The sequence below is a fragment of the Hyla sarda genome, chromosome 4 (genome assembly GCF_029499605.1).
Source record: "Hyla sarda isolate aHylSar1 chromosome 4, aHylSar1.hap1, whole genome shotgun sequence".
Lineage (NCBI taxonomy): Eukaryota > Metazoa > Chordata > Amphibia > Anura > Hylidae > Hyla > Hyla sarda.
Window position 1 is genome coordinate 149,888,893 of NC_079192.1, and position 19,554 is coordinate 149,908,446.

The window sequence follows — 19,554 nt, forward strand, 5'->3', positions numbered from 1 at the left end:
TTAAAGTGGATTTGAGGGGCCATTCTGTAAGAAATCCCTCACAAATTACCCCATTATAGAAACTGCACCCCTCAAAGTTTTCATACTGACATTTAGAAAGTTTGTTAACCTTTTAGATGTTTCATAGGAATAGCAGCAAAGTGGAGAAAAAAAAAATCAAAATTTCATTTTTTTACACGAACATGTTCTTGTAACCCCATTTTGATCATTTTTACAAGGGCTAGAAGGAGGAAAAAAAAATTGTAACCCAATTTTTCTCGAGTTAGGAAATACCTCATATGTGGATGTAAAGTGATCTGTGGATGCACTAGAGGGCTCAGAAGGGAAGCAGCAACACTGGGCTTTTGGAGAGAGAATTTGTCTGAAATAGTTTTTGGGGGCCATGTCGCGTTTACAAAGCCCCCATGGTGCCAGAACAGTGGAAACACCCTACAAGTGACTCCATTTTGAGAACAACCCCCCTCAAAGAATTCACTTAGGATAGTTTGTAGAACAAGGCTGTGAAAATGAAATTTAACATTTTGATGCGTATTTTGCACTTTTAGGACCATTTTTTTCACTTTCCCAAGGAACGCAGGGATATTAACACTTCAAATTTTGTTAGGCAATTTCTCCAGAACACGCAAGTACCCAATATGTAGGCATAAGTTGGTATTTGGGCACACAGCAGGGCACAAGAGGAAAGGAGTGTCTTGACATTTTGGATGTAGATTTTGCTGAATGTGTTTTTTCACACCATACATGTTTATAGTGCCCACCATAGTACCAGAACAGTTGAAACCCCCCGCAATTGACCCCATTTTGAAACCTACACCCCTATAGTTACATAGTTAGTATGGTTGAAAAAAGACAGACGTCCATCAAGTCCAACCAGGGAATTGAAGGGAGAGGTGTAAGGGGATAAGGGAAAGGGATGTAGTTTTATAATTCTGCATAAGCATTAATGTTATTTTGTTCCAGGAATTTAACCCTGTTTTAAAGCTGTTAAATAAAAAATTCCTCATGGAATTCATTTAGGGACAGTGAGCATTTTGACCCCACAGGTGTTTGAGGATAGTTTGTAGAACTAGGCCGTGAAAACTAAATTTCTAATTTTGATGCATATTTTGCACTTTTAACACCAATTTTTTTCACTTTCACAAGGAACGCAGGGATATTAGCACCTCACTTTCTCCAAAACACACCAGTACCCAATATGTGGGCATAAGTTGGTATTTGGGCAAACAGCAGGGCACAAGAGGAAAGGAGAGCCTTTTAAATGCAGAATCTGTTTTCTCACACTGTGCATTTGCAGTGCCAACCATAGAACTAGAAGTGACCCTATTTTGAAAACTACACCCCTCAAATAATTTATTTAGGGGGTAGTGAGCATTTTGACAAAAAAGAGGTTTTCCAAAAGATGATGCTCTTGGGGATTGTGCTTAGTGAAAATTGTGACTGCAACACCTGTGTGCCATTTCAGCACCTAATATGTTGTGCCCAGGTTGCACCACAGGAGACATACACCCCAGTAAATGTTATGTGTGTTCTCTTATATGTGTGGCATGGTCTATGCGGCCTGGGCACATGGCATGGCTGAGAAGGCATGGTTTGGGGAGGCCTCTCTGGTTTCTACGTACAGTGCCGCATGCTACTGTACCACATGCAGCGAGGCATTTGAATAAGGGGATGTGCATATAGAAATTGTCCAGGTAGAGGTGGTTTTCCTGGTCTAGTATGGGGTGCACCAAATACTATACTATCTTGCCAGTAATTCCCAGGACAGGGGGGTCAATTGATGAGTCTTTTCCCTCATATACATGGAATCTGTACATGTATCCAGATGCACTTTTGCAGAGCTTGTATATCTTCAAGCCATACCTTGCCCTTTTGCTGGGCAGGTACTGGAGGAATTGTAGTCTGCCCTTGAAATGCAGCAGGGACTCATCAATTGATATTTCCCTGTCTGGGACATACGCCGCGTGGAACATGGCATTTAGATGGTCTATAAGGCGCCTAATTTTATATAGCCGATCATAGCTAGGGTGGTATCAAGGTGGCAATGCGGCATTAATGGTATAATGCAGAAACCTCAGTATCATCTCAAACCGTGTCCTGCTCATCGCCATGTGGTTGGGGTGTTATACAGCAGGTCGGTGCTCCAATATGCACGGATACTTTGTTTCTTCAGCAGCCCCATGCTGGGCATTATACCCCAAAATATTGACATCTCTGATGTGGTCACAGGGGTCCACCTATTCGGATGAGTGTGACTAGAGGTGGGTTGTTCAGTAATATATTGGTGGGCATAGATGTTTGTTTGCACCACCAGCTCATCCGTGAAAAAGAACTTAAGTCCTTTTTCACCAACCCAGCATATGGGAATTGCCTCCCTGCATACCCAGGGATTTGGGGTGTATATCTACCCCAATTTACCCATGTGGGGTCAGAGGGCTCCGAGGGCTCAGAAAGCCCAGAGGGACCAGGCTCAGAAAGCCCAGAGGGACCAGGCTCAGAAAGCCCAGAGGGGCCAGGTGAAAGCCCAAAGGTGCAGTATTAGCTTTATTTGGAACAGTATCTTGTTATAAGGCCTATTCATTGTGGATTGTGATAGCAGGTGGCTGATTTATACTGAAAAATACCAATCAGCACACTAGAGCTACCGCAGGGGACATGGGCGACGGTCTCTGGTGACACAGGGGCGACGACCACAGGTGACAGGGGGTTACCATCACAGGGGCGACAGACTCTGGGGACAAAGGGCGACAATCACGGACTCTGGTGAAATCGAACGGCTGATATATATTGAAAAGTACTAATCAGCACGCCACAGCTATCACAGGGGACAAGGGGTGAAGGTTTCAGTGGGTGATTGGGGGGGTGATCACTGGAGGGTGATCAAAGGACAGTGGGAGGGTTGGGGTGATGAGGGGGATAATAGAGTTTTTGTTAGCTCTTTTTTTTTACTTTTTGAGGCTGATCTGCTGTGAAAATGGCAGATCAGTCCACAGCACTTCTTTACTTCACACAGAGACTGACTGTCAACAGCGCGATCATGGAGCCAGAACAGTCCGGGTCACGTGATCTGCAGAGCCGCACAGTGAAGCTTTTAATACAGGACGTATGCATACTTCCAGTTGCACTAACCTGTCGGCAACTGGGACGTATGCCTATTTTCTGTAGCTGGAAGGGGTTAAAATAAAACCAGAAGTCTCCTTTAAGCAGCTGTCATGAAAATATAGGATGTATCACTAACCATACTAACTTAGCAGCAACCATGTTACTGCCAAAAAATACATGTAAGAAGTAAAAATACACCTTTCATGTGTGAAATTATATCTACCCATCCCCACACACACACACACACACACACACACACACACACACACACACACTTGTATATATGTGTATTGTATCTAACCACAAATATGTAGAATACATAATTTTAGCTTATACTTGCCTGCTTCTTCAATTTTTTACGGAAGTACTCATATTTTCTTTTGTAATCCCGAGAATAAGGTACAGCCTAGAAAAGAAGAGATTAACAAATATACTCAGGTAAAAAGCTAATTGAAAAACAGCAAACAAACACTAAGCTAAAACAAAACATATATGTTTAAATAAAGGCCTATATTATATGAGCCTGTGTTTCTTTCCCCAAGGCCACAAAAGCTAGTTTACTCTCCTACACTAGGGGGCAGACTTATCAGAAATGAAAATACACTCTTTTTACGTCACATACAAAATGTTTACTTGCTTTTACAGTGTTCTTTAAAGAACTGCAGGTTTCAATAAAATATAGTAAATTACTTTTAGTTTTACCATAGGACAAGGAGACTTCATTTTACACGGGGAAACATTTGCAGAATAAAAAAAATAAAAATAAAAAAATAAAAGGAAAGGCAATCAATGTAGATAGACTGAAAAACAAAACACCAGTATTTTTTTATCTATCACCCACTTACAAAAAAAAAGAAATCATATCAGATCCCACAAAGAATTGATCATAATGGATTTAAAAACTGCAAATTATGTTAAAGACGCAATTTCTTTCTAGCAGTAGTCATGATCTTTATACATTTAGGGGCTACGTATAAAAGCAAGGGCTCCAACAACACTACAGTGGTCCCTCAACATACGATGGTAATCCGTTCCAAATGAACCATCGTTTGTTGAAACCATTGCATGTTGAGGGATCCGTGTAATGTAAAGTATAGGACAGTGGTCTACAACCTGCGGACCTCCAGATGTTGCAAAACTACAACACCCAGCATGCCCGGACAGCCAACGGCTGTTTTGCAACATCTGGAGGTCCGCAGGTTGTAGACCACTGTTAGAGGAAGTTGTACTCACCTGTCGCCGTCCATCGCTGTCGCCGCATCCCCGAGGTGTCCCCGACGCTCCGGCAAGGCCTCTGCTTCCCTGGCATCCGCGTTCTGCGTCGCCACCATCACGTCGCTACGCGCGCCGCTCCTATTGGATGACGGGACGGCGTGCGCAGCGACGTGATGACGTCGATGGAGAGCGCCGACGATGCAGAGGATCCCGAAGAGGACGCGCCGGAGCCCCGAGGACAGGTAAGAGACATCACCGGAGCTCACGGGGCACCGTAAACGGCTATCCGGCGGCAGCAGAAGCAGTCTGCGCTGCCGGATAGCCGTTCATGCGATGGCCCCAACATAAAAAAGCATCGTATGTTGATGCTGCCTTCAACATACGATGGCCTCTGAGAGGTCATCGCATGTTGAAATTATCATATGTCGGGGCCATCCTAGGTCGAGGGGTCACTGTATTTGTTTTAGGATGAATACTGTGCTTAACCTAAGGGTGTCTTTGCATGTTGCTGTTAAAAAAACTGACACCATCACAACATGAACACAGACCAATTCTTAAGAACGGTTGAATGTGCTGGAAGTAATCCAGAAATGTTGAGATTTAAAGTCAATCTGTCAGCTAAGAGATACAGGCACCAATGGAAAGCTGTTCGGTATAGCACACTGTACCTTTCCCAGAGCTGCTGCTGGTTGCCAAAAGGTATAAAATCGCCTGTATAAAAAGTGTCAAAGAGGCGGCGCAGATATGCTCTAGTGCCACAGATTAAGAAATACGAAAAAAAAGTTGGCATTCACCATCAGCTCCAGAAAAGGTACAGTTTTCTTTTATACCCTAACAAATATCCAGCAGTGTTTGCAGCAAATAGAGCTGAAAAATTCCCTTCAAAGTTGGCTCCGTACCACATTCTGGCCTGCATTTTCCACCACATTACAACTTTGACTTTTTTTTTATTTTTTTTTTCATTCAATTCGCAATATATGCTATATACCTTTTTGGCTTTTAGTCTGCACCCTCTCTCTTATGCCAAAATATAATTATTTTGCATCCTCAGAGATTATCTGCAGACATGAATTGCTAATGGATACAGGATCTGCTGAAGATATGCAATATTTTAATAAAAACATGGCTATTCTAGCACAAGAAACACCCACTCCTTGCCTGACTTACCAGCAGTGACAGGAAACACACTCAAGAATTGACATATGGATCAGCTTTATACAAGCTCAGAGAAGTGTTGCCTTCTAATAGGGACATCACATGGCCATGTCAGTTTCCCTATGCTAATAAGGACTCACCTAACACTTCCGTAAGTACTGTTCATTCTGACTCCGCCAGCCAAGAGTGAAACTCAATCCCCACCTTACTGCAGCCAGTGGCTATGGATAGGAGTACTTAAGGTAATTTCCCAGATGGTGTGAGGTAAAGTATATTATTTCACTGGCTTCATATTAACATACATTTCACACCTTAAACAAGCTGCTGTCTTGTAAATATGGTGCACTGACAGATGCATCACAAGAAAGTTTTAGCAATAATGATATGAGCTTCCAGGTTACATTTGCTTTCCGGATGCTCAGCAGAGATACTTAGGACCACATGTAAATTGTACCCTGCAAAGTAGGATGTAAGAAAGTTCTATATAACTTCTAACTGACCGGTCCTGTTATTGTGGCAGTCTGTAAGCGTGGATCCTCCCACTGAGTTCTCTTTGTGTCTAAAAAAAACAAGAATGTACTTTAGATTTTTAAAAATCTCATCTTAATACTATTACTTCATTAAAAAAAACTTTTAAAGAAAGGAACTTTTTCTTACGGTGGTCAATATAAAATACTCGTCCATCAGTGTGTGTTCTCTCTTCCCAACCAGGCTGCATGGAATAACCATATACAAGTCAGTATAATACAACAACATTTTTTTTTGACAGTATCTAAATCAGTGCAGTATTAAACTTTATTTGGAACAGTATCTTGTTATAAGGCCTATTCATTGTGGATTGTGATAGCAGGCGGCTGATTTATATTGAAAAATACCAATCAGCACACTACAGCTACCGCAGGGGACATGAGCGACGGTCTCTGGTGACACAGGGGCGACGATCACAGGTGACAGGGGGTTACCATCACAGGGGCGACAGACTCTGGGGACAAGGGGCGACAATCACGGACTCTGGTGATAGCGGACGGCTGATTTATATTGAAAAATACTTATCAGCATGCCACAGCTATCACAGGGGACAAGGGGTGAAGGTTTCAGTGGGTGATTGGGGGGGGAGGGGTGATCACTGGAGGGGTGGACTATAGGGTGGACTCATATCTCCAGAATGGCGGCACCAATCCAGGTAAATTATACCTATATCATTTTAATCCAGTATACCAGCACTATAACCCTGTGTATTGGGTTTAGTGTAGGTGAATCAGCTGTTAGTTTTCCAGACATACACAGACAATGTTTTGCAAAAGCACACAGTAGCATATTATGTTCATCTTTAATGCTTGTAGTGTGCTCTGCAGTTCACACCAGTCCTGGTTACCTTTATGCATATTTACAGCACAGCATCAAGCATCTGATGGGATTAAACAACACCTTTCTGCAAATGTATGATCACACAGTCTGCACTACACAATATACATCCCTTTCATTATTTTTTACTTACTGGTAGTGGTCCCAGGTCTGACACATCTATAGGCGGCTTTGGCCGTAGTTGTACTGGATTTTTAGGTCTTGGGTCTTCCTACAGAAATTAATTTTAAATACAAGCTTGTTTGAATCAGAAAGTTTACTACAGTCCGTGTTCTCAGACAGATATACAAAGACTGTCTGGCAAAGTAGTCTAGATTTAGGTAACTAAGCCATAGGGATAAAAGGCACCAAAAACATAGTAGCAGAGTGTTATTTTCTTAAACTTTTCACAAGTCATCAGAGAAGGAGATATGCAAGCCGACTACTATAAACAGGTTTTTGTTGATCACTGTATAATGAAAATGTATAATCTAACTCATTAACAGACGGATTACCTACTACTTACAGCCCTTAAACACTTGGCACAGCTAGAATATAAAGACTGTCATGCTTTGTTAAAGGTCAGAATCTTATCAGGTGATCCCAGCCTGGCACAAAGCTCAATATTTGATGTACAATATTTGGGGCACAGCATGTATTCTATATATAATTATTGGATTATTCTATGGCACTTATAGTTAGTGAAAGGGAGCTTTATAAATAGGGCGGTAGAAGGGTAAGTAGTGAGTTCCAGAAAGTAGGAATTATTGGACAGATGCACCAAATAAGAAGTGTATACTGTGTGTTCAGCAGGGAAAGGGGGTGTCTTTTTTTATATTTAAGGGTGAGAAAAGCAACTGTTCAACTAATCACCCCCTGTATCTAAGTGGGTCATTTGTCAATGGCATCTGGATTATAGTCATTTTGGGGACATTTAGTCTTGATGATTATGTACAGATATCTAACAAATATCTAAGCTGTGCTACATAAACATAATACTGAACCTGACATAAATGTAACAAAATGTAATTAAATCTAACTAAAATAGTTGAAGATTTAAAACCATCAAATGTATAGAAAACTCTCATAAAATATATCTAGTTAACAAAACTGAGAAAATGTACTCACCTGTTTGGTATAATTAGAAGCATACCTACAAAATAGTCATACTGCTACCTTTTATTGATAACCTATGTAAAAATAGAGTGACTCTGCAGTAGTTTCGGCATAGCAGGCATAATGTGATCATAGATAGAAGAAGTGAAAGATTCACTATACCCATGTTGTAGTCTTTGTGATGTGATTGATATAGAAGGGCCGTCCACTTGGGGCATGCCTCATTTCCCAGCCTTTAGGAAGGAATCCCTGATCCTGGTCCACAGCCTGTTTGGTGGATTCATATGGTGGCGACTGTTGACGACCACTAGAAACGATCTGGGTGGGTGATGTCTGTGACATTTCCACAGGCATAGGCTTCTGAGATTGAAAATTTGGGACACATTAAGTTCGGAGCTTTACCATCAAAAGAGCCCTGAAGGCTTTTCCAGAGTTTCCATAAACAAAGGCAGCACATACACATAGCTAAGAACAATAAAACTTGCTCTACAGGAAACTCCACACTTTAACTATATGGTCTATCTAGAAATATTCCATTTTAATAAACAATGGGACTAAGAAGATACACAGATCAGCCAGGACACTAAAATCATTTAGCTATTATTGTGTAGGTCCCCCTTCTGCTGCTTCTTTAACTCTTCAAAACATGAACTTTACAGGACCTATGAAAGCGTCCTATAGCATGTGGCAGCAAGATATTAGCAAAATATTCTTTAAAATAGTTTTAAATTTGTGACAACTTATGAATCAGACACTTGCCAGACAACTATGCAGATCTCAAGAAGTATTTGCCGATAGTCCCATGCATGTCTTCCCACGAAAAAATGGTTTTATTACTATTATAGCTGATCAATGTCAACCACAAACAGCATGAAAAATGTACAGGCAAGTAATTTACAAATCTTATAAACCTCTACCTGCAGTAAGACTAATATAGAATTCTTGGATATAGAAATTTTTCCAGTGAACACAAGACGTCATTGCAAAACTTATACAAAACCCATGGCTAAAAACAGCTACATCAAATTTAATAGTTGCCATCTACCTAGATGGTTAATTAATGTTCCAAAAGGACAGTATAGACTTCTAAAAGGTAACTGTACATCAGATGATGATTTTCAGGAGGAAGCCAAATCTTTGACTTCACCATTTCTAGAGAAAGAGTATCCTCAACATGTATTAGATAGGTCATTAGATGAAGTCAATAAACTTGATAGGGCATCTTTTTTACTGTTGATGATAATCCAGAAATGAAAGAACAATCTCCTAGGATTGTTTTACCATTCAATAGGGATTATAAAATAATAGAACAGATCATTTACAAACATTGGCATTTGGCCCAACAGGACAAATTGATAGGGAGTCTGATGCCACCTCGACCTCAGATAATCTACACTAAGGCCCCTAATTTGGGTATCACTATAGCTCCATCTGTCAAAAAAACGGTTTCCCAAAAATCATCCACGTGGCTGACCACCAAAGGTTTCTTTCATTGTGGCACATGCCCAATTTGCCTCCAACTAGGAGGGCCAAAAAAAACATTGGAGGTAATCTCTACCACCAATGGTTTTAAATGGCAAATACAGAGTTTGATTACTTGTACCACTAAGGGTGTTCTCTACATGTTACAATGTAATTGCAATAAACAATACATTGGCAGAACAAAGAGACCCCTTAGAGTTAGGATCTCTGAACATGTATACAATATTAGAAAGGGCTGTATGAAACATCCTCTATCGTGTCATTTTGCCCAAGTACATAACAGAGATCCTGCTGGACTCATCTTTGTTGGGATTCAAGCCATATCCAAGGACTGGAGAGGAGGGAGTTATCTAACTCGTATGTCTAGAACTGAAGCTCAAAAAATCTGAGTTTGAAAGTCTCGAACCCAAGGGCCTCAATTCTAATGTAGAACTTTTTGGTTTTCTTTAGTAATTATACCATCTGGTGTTTGTTGTTCTACATATTTTCATATGCCATCTCCTGGTCTCCTGTGTTGTACCCTGGTTTCTCGTATACATAGCAATGATATTTCTCATTTTTATTGTTCACATCTATTCTATTTTTCTGTATTTAAAATTTTATTTTTATATTTATTTTTATTTTCATTTTTATATATTTATATTTTTATTTACATTTTTATTTTTATTTCTATTTTTATTTCTATTTTTATATATTTTTATATACATTTTTATTTCATTTTTATTTTTATCTTCTCACATCTATTCTCACATTCATTTTTATTTTCATTCCCACAATTACTCTTCATATTTTTATTGACTTTTTTGTTCATTCTACATATACAATTTTTTTTTCTTTCTTATTTTTATTCATTTTATTCTTCACATGTATTTCATACAAATTATTATTAATGTGATATATTCACACTTATTCCATATCTTTTTTTTAACTGTAATGGATCTATATAAATTATCATTTTGCACTATGCATTGATATATTATGGGAACCCGTGCTGGTATAATTCCTTACCTAGACTTATCATCCATGTCTGATTTTTTCACTCACTTTATAGTCAGAGTTCATGTCATTATTCCATACCTGGTCTTAGGTGTAATCTCAATTGTTTGGAGGCTTATAAAACGAGCAGGGACCGCATATGGTCATACACCACTGAAGAAGGGGTACTACTAATGTGCTTTGAACCCCGAAACACGTTTGGTGACTGTGATTGAGCCATTGCAATATCCAGTTCACACTACAGCTGCGGTTATACAGCGTTTATCGGAGAGTTCCTCTCTGGAGAGACTTTATTCATTTACCACCCATTATCCACCTACTTTATGGATCCGCATTGAAATCTATTTGCTAAACCGGTACAGAACCCTCCACTACTGGAATATTACTTCTATCTGCACGTACCAACTATCTACATTCAACGTTATCCAGTGCTTACCAGCCTCCCGCACAAGGTCAGCTGACCTGCCATCAGCTGACCTCTGACGTCAGACGCCAAGGGACAGCTCGCCGGTGAGAGTGGCTGCACATCTTGCGACCATCACGCCGCCCCGGCTAGAGCGCATCTGACCATCTTCCATCTGCTTACCAGCGGTGCGGTGAGTGGCACAACTGTGCCAGCCATTATATTTCTTTTGCAGACAACTTGAATGTGGAGTGGAAAAACTGGTAACAGCGATCCAGCTTCAATATTCATTATACAAACTGATCTGTATGCTATACCTGTTACAGGACATTATTATATTACAGGACACTTTTTCAGGACAATTCTAGGATATATATTTATTTTACAGGATACAACTACCATCTACAGGACTGCCATTTCTATCATTTACAGGATATTTTTGAACATTTATTGTACAGAAGGTTTCTTTGATCAATAAGCATATCAAGCAGATTTTCTTTCTAGGAGGAAAGTTTCAATTTTTTTATTTCTATTATTTTTATATGTCCACATTTCCATTATTGTGCATACCAGATACACTATCACTCTGATAAGTGTAGCACTATATGCAACAGTAACATATAGTGTATCACTATATGGCTGGCAGCCATATTAGATACATTGGCCAATGGCCACATTAACTTATGAAATTGAGAGTATCATCAATACCATTCATGTTCGCTCTGTAGTGTAATACTCAATTGCTTCTTTATATTTTATTGTATCTTTTAACCACTTGTGCGCTACCGTAGGGCCCTGTGGGAACGCATCATTTAATATCTTATAATAAACAACATATTTATTATATCCTTCTTTTTCTCTATTTTTGACACCAGACATCCACCATTTAATCTTTTTGATATTGAGCTGAGTACTAAATCTATTTTTGCTAATTTACAAATCTGTTTAACTTTCTGGCATCAGTTGATTTAAAAAAAAAAAAAAAAAAAAAAAAAAAAAATTTCCACCAGAGTACCCCTTTAAAGCAGACCTGGCAGCAGGTTGTAACCCCTTAAGGACCAAGCCCATTTTAACCATAACCCCTTAAGGACATGCACCGTAAATGTACGGCGCTGTTAAGAAGTACTTAGCGCACAGTGCCGTACATTTACGGCGCAGCTTTCCTAGATCACTGCGTCCGCGAAAAACAAAATTTTGCACATTTTGGACGGTTTTGTTTTCACACTGTACACTTTACTGTAAAAATGACATGTGTTCTTTATTCTGTGGGTCAATACGATTAAAATGATACCCATGGCTGGATACTTTTATATTTTTGTACCGCTTAAAAAAATATCTAAAACTTTTTGTACAAAATCAGTAATCTAAAACCGCCTTCTTTTGACCACCTATAACTTTCTCACTTTTGCGTATATAGGGCGGTATGGGGGCTAATTTTTTGCGTCGTCATCTGTACTTTTTTTTGATACCATATTTGCATATATAAAACTTTTAGATCATTTTTTTATAATTTTTTTTGGGAAAAAAATGAATCATGTACTGAATCATAAACATTATATTTTGATAGTTTGGACAGTTATGCCAAAAAAAAAAATACAGTTTTTGGGGGTAAAATGGGAAAAACTGACAATTTTAATTTTTATTGGGGGAGGGGATTTTTCAGTATTTTTTACTTATTATTTTTCAATTTTTCAAATTTTTTTTATTTTATTTCTTTTTACACTTTTTATGTCCCCATAGGGACTAGTTATAACAATCAGTTGATTGCTAATACTGTTCAGTGCTATGCATAGGGCATAGCACTGATCAGTGTTATCGGCTATCTCCTGCTCTGGTGTGCTTGATCTCAGACCAGAGCAGGAGGCGATGGGCGACGGATGGAGGCAGGTGAGGGAACCTCTGTCCGCCATTACAGATGATCGGATCCCCGCGGTAGCGACGCGAGTGATCCGGTCATCTATTTTAACATGCGCACTGCTGCAGATACCGTGATCTGTACTGATCACGGCATCTGAGGGGTTAATGGCGGACATCCGCATGATTGCGGATGTCGGCCATCACCGGCGGGTCCCCGGCTGCTGATAGCAGCCGGAACCTGCCGTGTATGACGCGAGCACCGCTCCGATGCTCGCGGTCATACACAGGATGTAAATGTATGTCCTAGTGCGCTAAGTACCGCCGCACCAGGACGTACATTTACGTCCGTGGTCGTTAAGGGGTTAAAGGGGTACTCCGGTGGAATTTTTTATTTATTTATTTTTTAAATCAAGTGCTCTTTTTAAATTTATTTTCTGTCTGACCACATTGCTCCCTGCTGACAACTCTGTCCATGTCAGGAACTTTCCAGAGCAAGATAGGTTTGCTATGGGGATTTGTGCCTGCTCTGGACAGTTCATGACATGGAAAGAGGTGTCAGCAAAGAGCACTGTGGTCAGAAATAAAATAAATTCAAAAAGAAAAGAACTTCCTGTGGACCATACGGGAGCTGATAAATACTGGAAGGATTAAGATTTTTAAATCAAAGTAATTTACAAACTAAAGGGGTACTCCGGTGGAAAACTTTTTATCAACTGGTGCCAGAAAGTTAAACAGATTTGTAAATTACTTCTATTAAAAAATCTTAATCCTTCCAGTACTTGGAAATGAGAACTTGATATGCTTAAAACATAACATTTATTGTAGACTATTAAAATAAATGCCAAATAGTAACCTCAAATAAATATAGGTGTAAAGGTGATGGTTACAGTGCTCTAGTTACTAGAGTCCACAAGGACCCTATGGTAGCAATATGGATCCTGAGCTCTCAATATGGTCATGTAATGACCACTGTTCAGGCACATATAGCACCAACAATTATTGCTCACAATAGTATCCCCACAACACCCAACGCGTTTAGGTCACACTGTTATTTGTGACTTCTTCAGGGGAGAAACCGCTGGGGGGGGTGAGCCGTAAAGAATAATAAATGATAAAGAGGTATCTTGTTTATATTATCTTTATGTAAGTAGAGTTATGTATTTGCGTTAGTTATACCCCCAGTTAACTCATGCAAAGTAATAAGTGAAACTGTGTAAGCGTCACAGGGGACCGATCCTGGTCACACCTAGCCTAATGCACCTAATTTGTCAGGTGCCTGGTGCCAATATCCGAATGGTCGTCAACCTGTGCAATAAAGGAAAAGCAAATATATGGACAGGTGCCCTTGTTGGCACGTCTCTGAGAGGCGGAATATGCCTGGCGCTGTTGCTTCCACACAGTTTCGTTGGAGGTATAATGATCCGCTCTACTCTGCTGCAATGGCAGACTCTCTCAAAGTCTGCCATTGCAGCAGGGTAGAGCAGATCATTATACCTCCAACGAAACTGTGTGGAAGCAACAGCGGTGGGCATATTACGCCTCTCAGAGACGTGCCAACAAGGGCACCTGTCCATATTTTTGCTTTTCCTTTATTGCACAGGATGACGACCGTCCAGATATTGGCACCAGGCACCTGACAAATAAGGTGCATTAGGCTAGGTGTGACCAGGATCGGTCCCCTGTGACGCTTACACAGTTTCACTTATTACTGTTGTGGGGGTACTATTGTGAGCAATAATTGTTGGTGCTATATGTGCCTGAACAGTGGTCATTACATGACCATATTGAGAGCTCAGGATCCATATTGCTACCATAGGGTCCTTGTGGGCTCTAGTAACTAGAGCACTGTAACCATCACCTTTACACCTATATTTATTTGAGGTAACTATTTGGCATTTATTTTAATAGTCTACAATAAATGTTATGGTTTAAGCATATCAAGTTCTCATTTCCTAGTTAATTGCCTTGATAATTTGGGTCAGGACGACCAGTATACTATATTAGCCCTACTATACCTCCTTCCAGTACTTATTAGCTGCTGAATACTACAGAGGAAATTATTTTCTTTTTGGAACACAGAGCTCTCTGCTGACACCTCTGTCCAGAGTAGGAGAAAATCCCCATAGAAAACATATGCTGCTCTGGAGAGAGGTGTCAGCAGAGAGCACTGTGGTCATGATGTCTGCAGAGAGCTCCGTGTTCCAAAAAGAAAATTTCCTCTGTAGTATTCAGCAGCTAATAAGTACTGGAAGGATTAAGATTTTTTAATAGAAGTAATTTACCAATTTGTTTAACTTTCTGGCACCAGTTGAAGTTTTAAATGAACAAGTTGATTTAAAAAATCTGGACATTTTTCCCTCACTTCTGTGGCTAATCACAGGACAAGACTCATCTTTGCTATGCAATGACATGACATAGTGCTGGTGAAAGTGTATTGGGCTACAAAGGCTGGCACTAGGCTGAGGAATGATTTACATAGTATAGTACTAAATATGGAATGTAGGGAAAGAAGAGGTAGTTAAAACACTGGGTTTGCAAGATGCTATGTAACCAAAAGGGAAAGAAACAACAGAAACAGCAGTATGGCAAGGATGGGGTTAAACTAAGTACTTAAAGGGCAACTGTAGTGAAACACTTTTATATATGCCCGTGCCCGGGCCTCAAAAATAAACAAAATAATACCTTCCTACGAGCCCCCGTTGGTCCGGCACAGGCCTCACGGTCCGGCAGTGCTGACGTCATTCCACTTCCTGGGGACGAGGATGCCGCAGAGCCGTCGGCATATCACTGGGCGTAACGATGTCCCACCGCGGCCTGTGATAGGCTGAGCCCACTGTCATGTAAGGAGCTCTGGCCGGCTTCTTACATGACAGTGGGCTCAGTCTATCACAGGCCGGGGTGGGACATCGCTACGGCCGGGGATACGCCGACGGCTTTGCGGCGTCCCCAGGAAGTGGAATGACGTCAGCACTGCCGGACCAACGGGGGCTCGTAGGAAGGTATGTATGAGTTTATTTTTGAGGCCCGGGCATGGGCATATATAAAAGTGTTCCACTACAGTTGTCCTTTAACTGCTATTGATGATGATTAAGACGATAAGCATGCAGACTAAATGTTAGGCAGACTGTCTAAATACAGTAGTGGAAAGTATTTACACAAGAGACAGCTGCCCAGAACTTTAAAGGGTAACGCATTAAAATACATTTTTGCTATTGCACTCCTTATGGTAAATAAAAAATATTTCTAATATACTTTGTTTGAAAAAAAATGAAGTTTTCTATGTTTTATTTGTGCTTTAAAAAGCTCAAGAGCACATTTTTCCACATCTTATACAAAGAAAGTGCAGTCTGGAGTGCTGGGGGGGGGGGGGGGGGGTCTAGCCTCATCCAATCATAGCTCCTCTCACACTTAACTGCCATATGCTGTTGGTTGGACACCCCCCCCCCCCCCCCCCGTCCCCCCCCCCCCCCCCCCCTCAGCACTCCAGCCTGCACTTCCTGTGTTTGGGCTTCTGCCCTAAGTCTGTGGATGAGATGGGGGAAAGTCTACTTTGGAGCTTTTTTAAGCACAAATAAAACATAGAAAACTTAAGTTTTTTTAACCAAAGTATTTTAGAAATCTTTTTTATTTACCATAAGGAGTGCAATAGCAAAAATTCTTTTAAAGAGAGTGCCCATTTAAGGGTTGTCAGAAATGAAAGAGAAGCTTTTACCTTTCATACACAGCATAGACCCACTGTAGGAAACAGACAGGCTCCAGAGGCATTAAAGGGGTACTCCACTGGAAAACATCAACTGATGCCAGAAAGTTAAACAGATTTGTAAATGACTTCTATTTAAAAATCTTAATCCTTTCAGTACTTATCAGCTACTATGCTCCAGAGGAAGTTCTTTTCAAATTTCTTTTCTGTTGACCACAAGTGCTCTCTGCTGACACCTCTGTCCATGTCAGGAACTGTCCAAAACAGGATAGGTTTGCTATAGGGATTTGCTCCTACTCTTGACAGTTCCTGAGACAGAGAGACAGGTGTCAGCAGAGAGCACTGTGGTCAGAAAGTGAAATTGAAAAAAGAAAGGAAAGGAAATTGAAAAAGAAATAAACTTCATGTGGAGCATTCAGTAGCTGATAAGTACTGGAAGGATTAAGATTTTTAAATAGAAGTAATTTACAAATCTGTTTAACTTTCTGGCACTAGTTGATTTAAAAGAAAAATATTTTCCAGCGGAGTACCCCTTTAACACCATCGTGCTTCTCTTCTGTGCATAGCACTAGCTAAGCCTCAACCCCACTTACTACCTTCAGTCCTGGTCTCTTTGCTGCTAGAAATTGGATTCCCCTAAACAGGTAGTGAGTTGCAAATTGCAGGGAAGGGAGACACCTAGTGGCTTTAGAGCTTTTTTCTAGGGTAAGGAGTCATTTTAGAGTTATTTTGAAATATCTTCAAGATTATGCTGCAATTGAAAGAGACCACTACTTTAACTCCTTCCCGCAAAATCAGGTACATGTACATGATGATTAGGGATGATTCCCGCATACCTGTTGAGAATAAACTGTCACAGCGCCATCGGGCAGGGTGACAGTTTATTGAGCTCTGCTGTGCTGCACAGACGAGCCTCCCTGAAGCCGGCTAGGGATCAATCGCAGCGGTCACCGGCCAGCGATCGCTTCTATTGGTCCGTCAGTACAGACAGACCGATAGCAGGGACCTGGCGGGGGTCTCCTCCTTCCCCCTCTCCCCCGTTGCTTCACTGTGTGAAGCGATTGACGGTGAGGGGGTCTCCATCGGACAAGGCCACCCGCGGGCACTCAGGATCGGAGCTTCGCTCCGATGCTGGGTTAACCCTGTGGATGCTGTGGAGGGAGCTCCCTCCCTGTGGAGGGAGCTCCCTCTGTCACTGATCGGCACTCTGCAAAGTGAAAACAGTGCGCCGATGCTTGCCATGGTAACCGGAGGACTTACATTGGCCTCTATTGTCAAGGCAACATGAACGATCAGTCCCTACCTAAGGTAAGGACTGATCTATCCTATGCCTGTCAGTACTGACAGACAGGCATAATTCAATGGAGTGCTGATGTGTACTCCATTGAATTACACTCATGGCCGTAAATGTTGGCTCCCCTGAAATTTTTCTAGAAAATGAAGAATTTCTCACAGAAAAGGATTGCAGTAACACATGTTTTGCTATACACATGTTTACTGCCTTTGTGTGTATTGGAACTAAACCAAAAAAGAGAGGAAAAAAAGCAAAGTGGACATATTGTCACACCAAACTCCAAAAATGGGCTGGACAACATTATTGGCACCCTTTCAAAATTGTGGAAAAATAAAATTGTTTCAAACATGTGATGCTCCTTTAAACTTACCTGGGGCAACTAACAGGTGTGGGCAATCCAAAAATCACACCTTAAAGCAGACAAAAAGGAGAGTTCACATAGTCTTTGCATTGTGCGTCTGTGAATGCCACACTACGCATGGACAACAGAAAGAGATGAAGATATCTGTCTGAGGACTTGATAACCAAAAAAGTCCATCTTCAGAGAAATAGATTTGCCTTTGTCCACAGTGCGCAACATTATCAAAAAGTTTGCAACCCATGGCACTGTAGTTAATATCCCTGGGCGTGGATGGAAGAGAAAAATGTATTAAAAGGTGTCAATGCAGGATAGTCCGGATGGTGGATAAGCAGCCCCAAACAAGTTCCAAAGATATTCAAGCGGTCCTGCAGGCTCAGGGAGCAGTGTCCGCGTGAACTATCCGTCGACGTTTAAATTAAATGAAATGCTATGGCAAGAAACCCAGGAGGACCCCACTGCTGACACAGAGACATAAAAAAGCAAGACTACATTTTGTCAAAATGAACTTGAGCAAGCCAAAATCCTTCTGGGAAAATGTCTTATAGACAGATGAGACCAAGATAAGTTTTTTTGGTAAAGCACATCATTCTACTGTTTACCGAAAACAGAATGAGGCCTACAAAAGAAAAGAACACAGTACCAACAGTGAAATATGGTGGAGGTTCAATGATGTTTTGGGGTTGTTTTGCTGCCTCTGGCACTGGGTGCCTTGAATGTGTGCAAGTAATCTGAGGATTACCAACGGATTTTGGGTCACACTGTACAGTCCAGTGTCAGAAAGCTGGGTTTGCGCCCGAGATCTTGGATCTTCCAGCAGGACAATGACCCCAAACATACGTCAAAATGCACCCAGAAATGGATGGCAACAAAGTGCAGGAGAGTTTTGAAGTGGCCAGCAATGAGTCCAGATCTGAATCCCATTGAACAACTGTGGAGAGATCTTAAAATTTGCTGTTTGGAAAAGGCAACCTTCCAATAAGAGAGACCTGGAGCAGATTGCAAAGGAAGAGTGGTCCAACATTCCGGCTGAGAGGTGTAAGAAGCTTATTGATGGTTATAGGAAGCGACTGATTTCCAAAGGGTTTGCAACCAAATATTTTTTTTTATTCGTTTTATTGAAGAGTAAACAACCAGCGACCACATGGCCCCTCAGAGGTAGTGATGGCATACCAAAAGCAGAAGACAGTAAGGCCTTGATGAACAAGGTCACTTGTACAAAATATAAACAACAAAATCCTGAGGTACAAACCACAGAGGCCTACACATTGGGTAACTGGAATATGTTAAAGAGAACAAGGAAACAAATTAACAACTGGCGAACGTTCGCCATGTAAACTTAGAACTCAGCAAGATGTCCTAATAGGGTATTAACCACCATACAGACCGAGAATAATGGTGAAGGAGTATAAGAGATAAGACAGGTGACATAGGACGAACAGACGCTGACTTAGAAAGTGGACATATAAGAAAACAAAAAGGAAACTATACAGTATAAGGACTAATTAGGCAGTACTATTACGAAGCACGAGAAG

At 40.9% G+C, this 19,554-nt stretch overlaps 1 protein-coding gene across 5 annotated transcripts in view; it reads right to left on the reverse strand.

Moving 5' to 3' along the window:
• NEDD4 (NEDD4 E3 ubiquitin protein ligase) overlaps positions 1-19,554 on the reverse strand; it is a 247,024-nt gene that overhangs the window by 39,249 nt on the left and 188,221 nt on the right. For 4 of the 5 annotated variants that reach the window (XM_056572379.1, XM_056572378.1, XM_056572377.1 and 1 more), the window contains 5 exons: positions 8,092-8,289; positions 6,968-7,045; positions 6,127-6,181; positions 5,970-6,028; positions 3,440-3,505 (listed from right to left, as the gene is read on the reverse strand). In XM_056572379.1, the coding sequence (XP_056428354.1) occupies positions 3,440-3,505; positions 5,970-6,028; positions 6,127-6,181; positions 6,968-7,045; positions 8,092-8,289 (456 nt within the window). The remainder of the gene's footprint in view (positions 1-3,439; positions 3,506-5,969; positions 6,029-6,126; positions 6,182-6,967; positions 7,046-8,091; positions 8,290-19,554) is intronic. The other variant, XM_056572380.1, reaches the window with a different exon arrangement.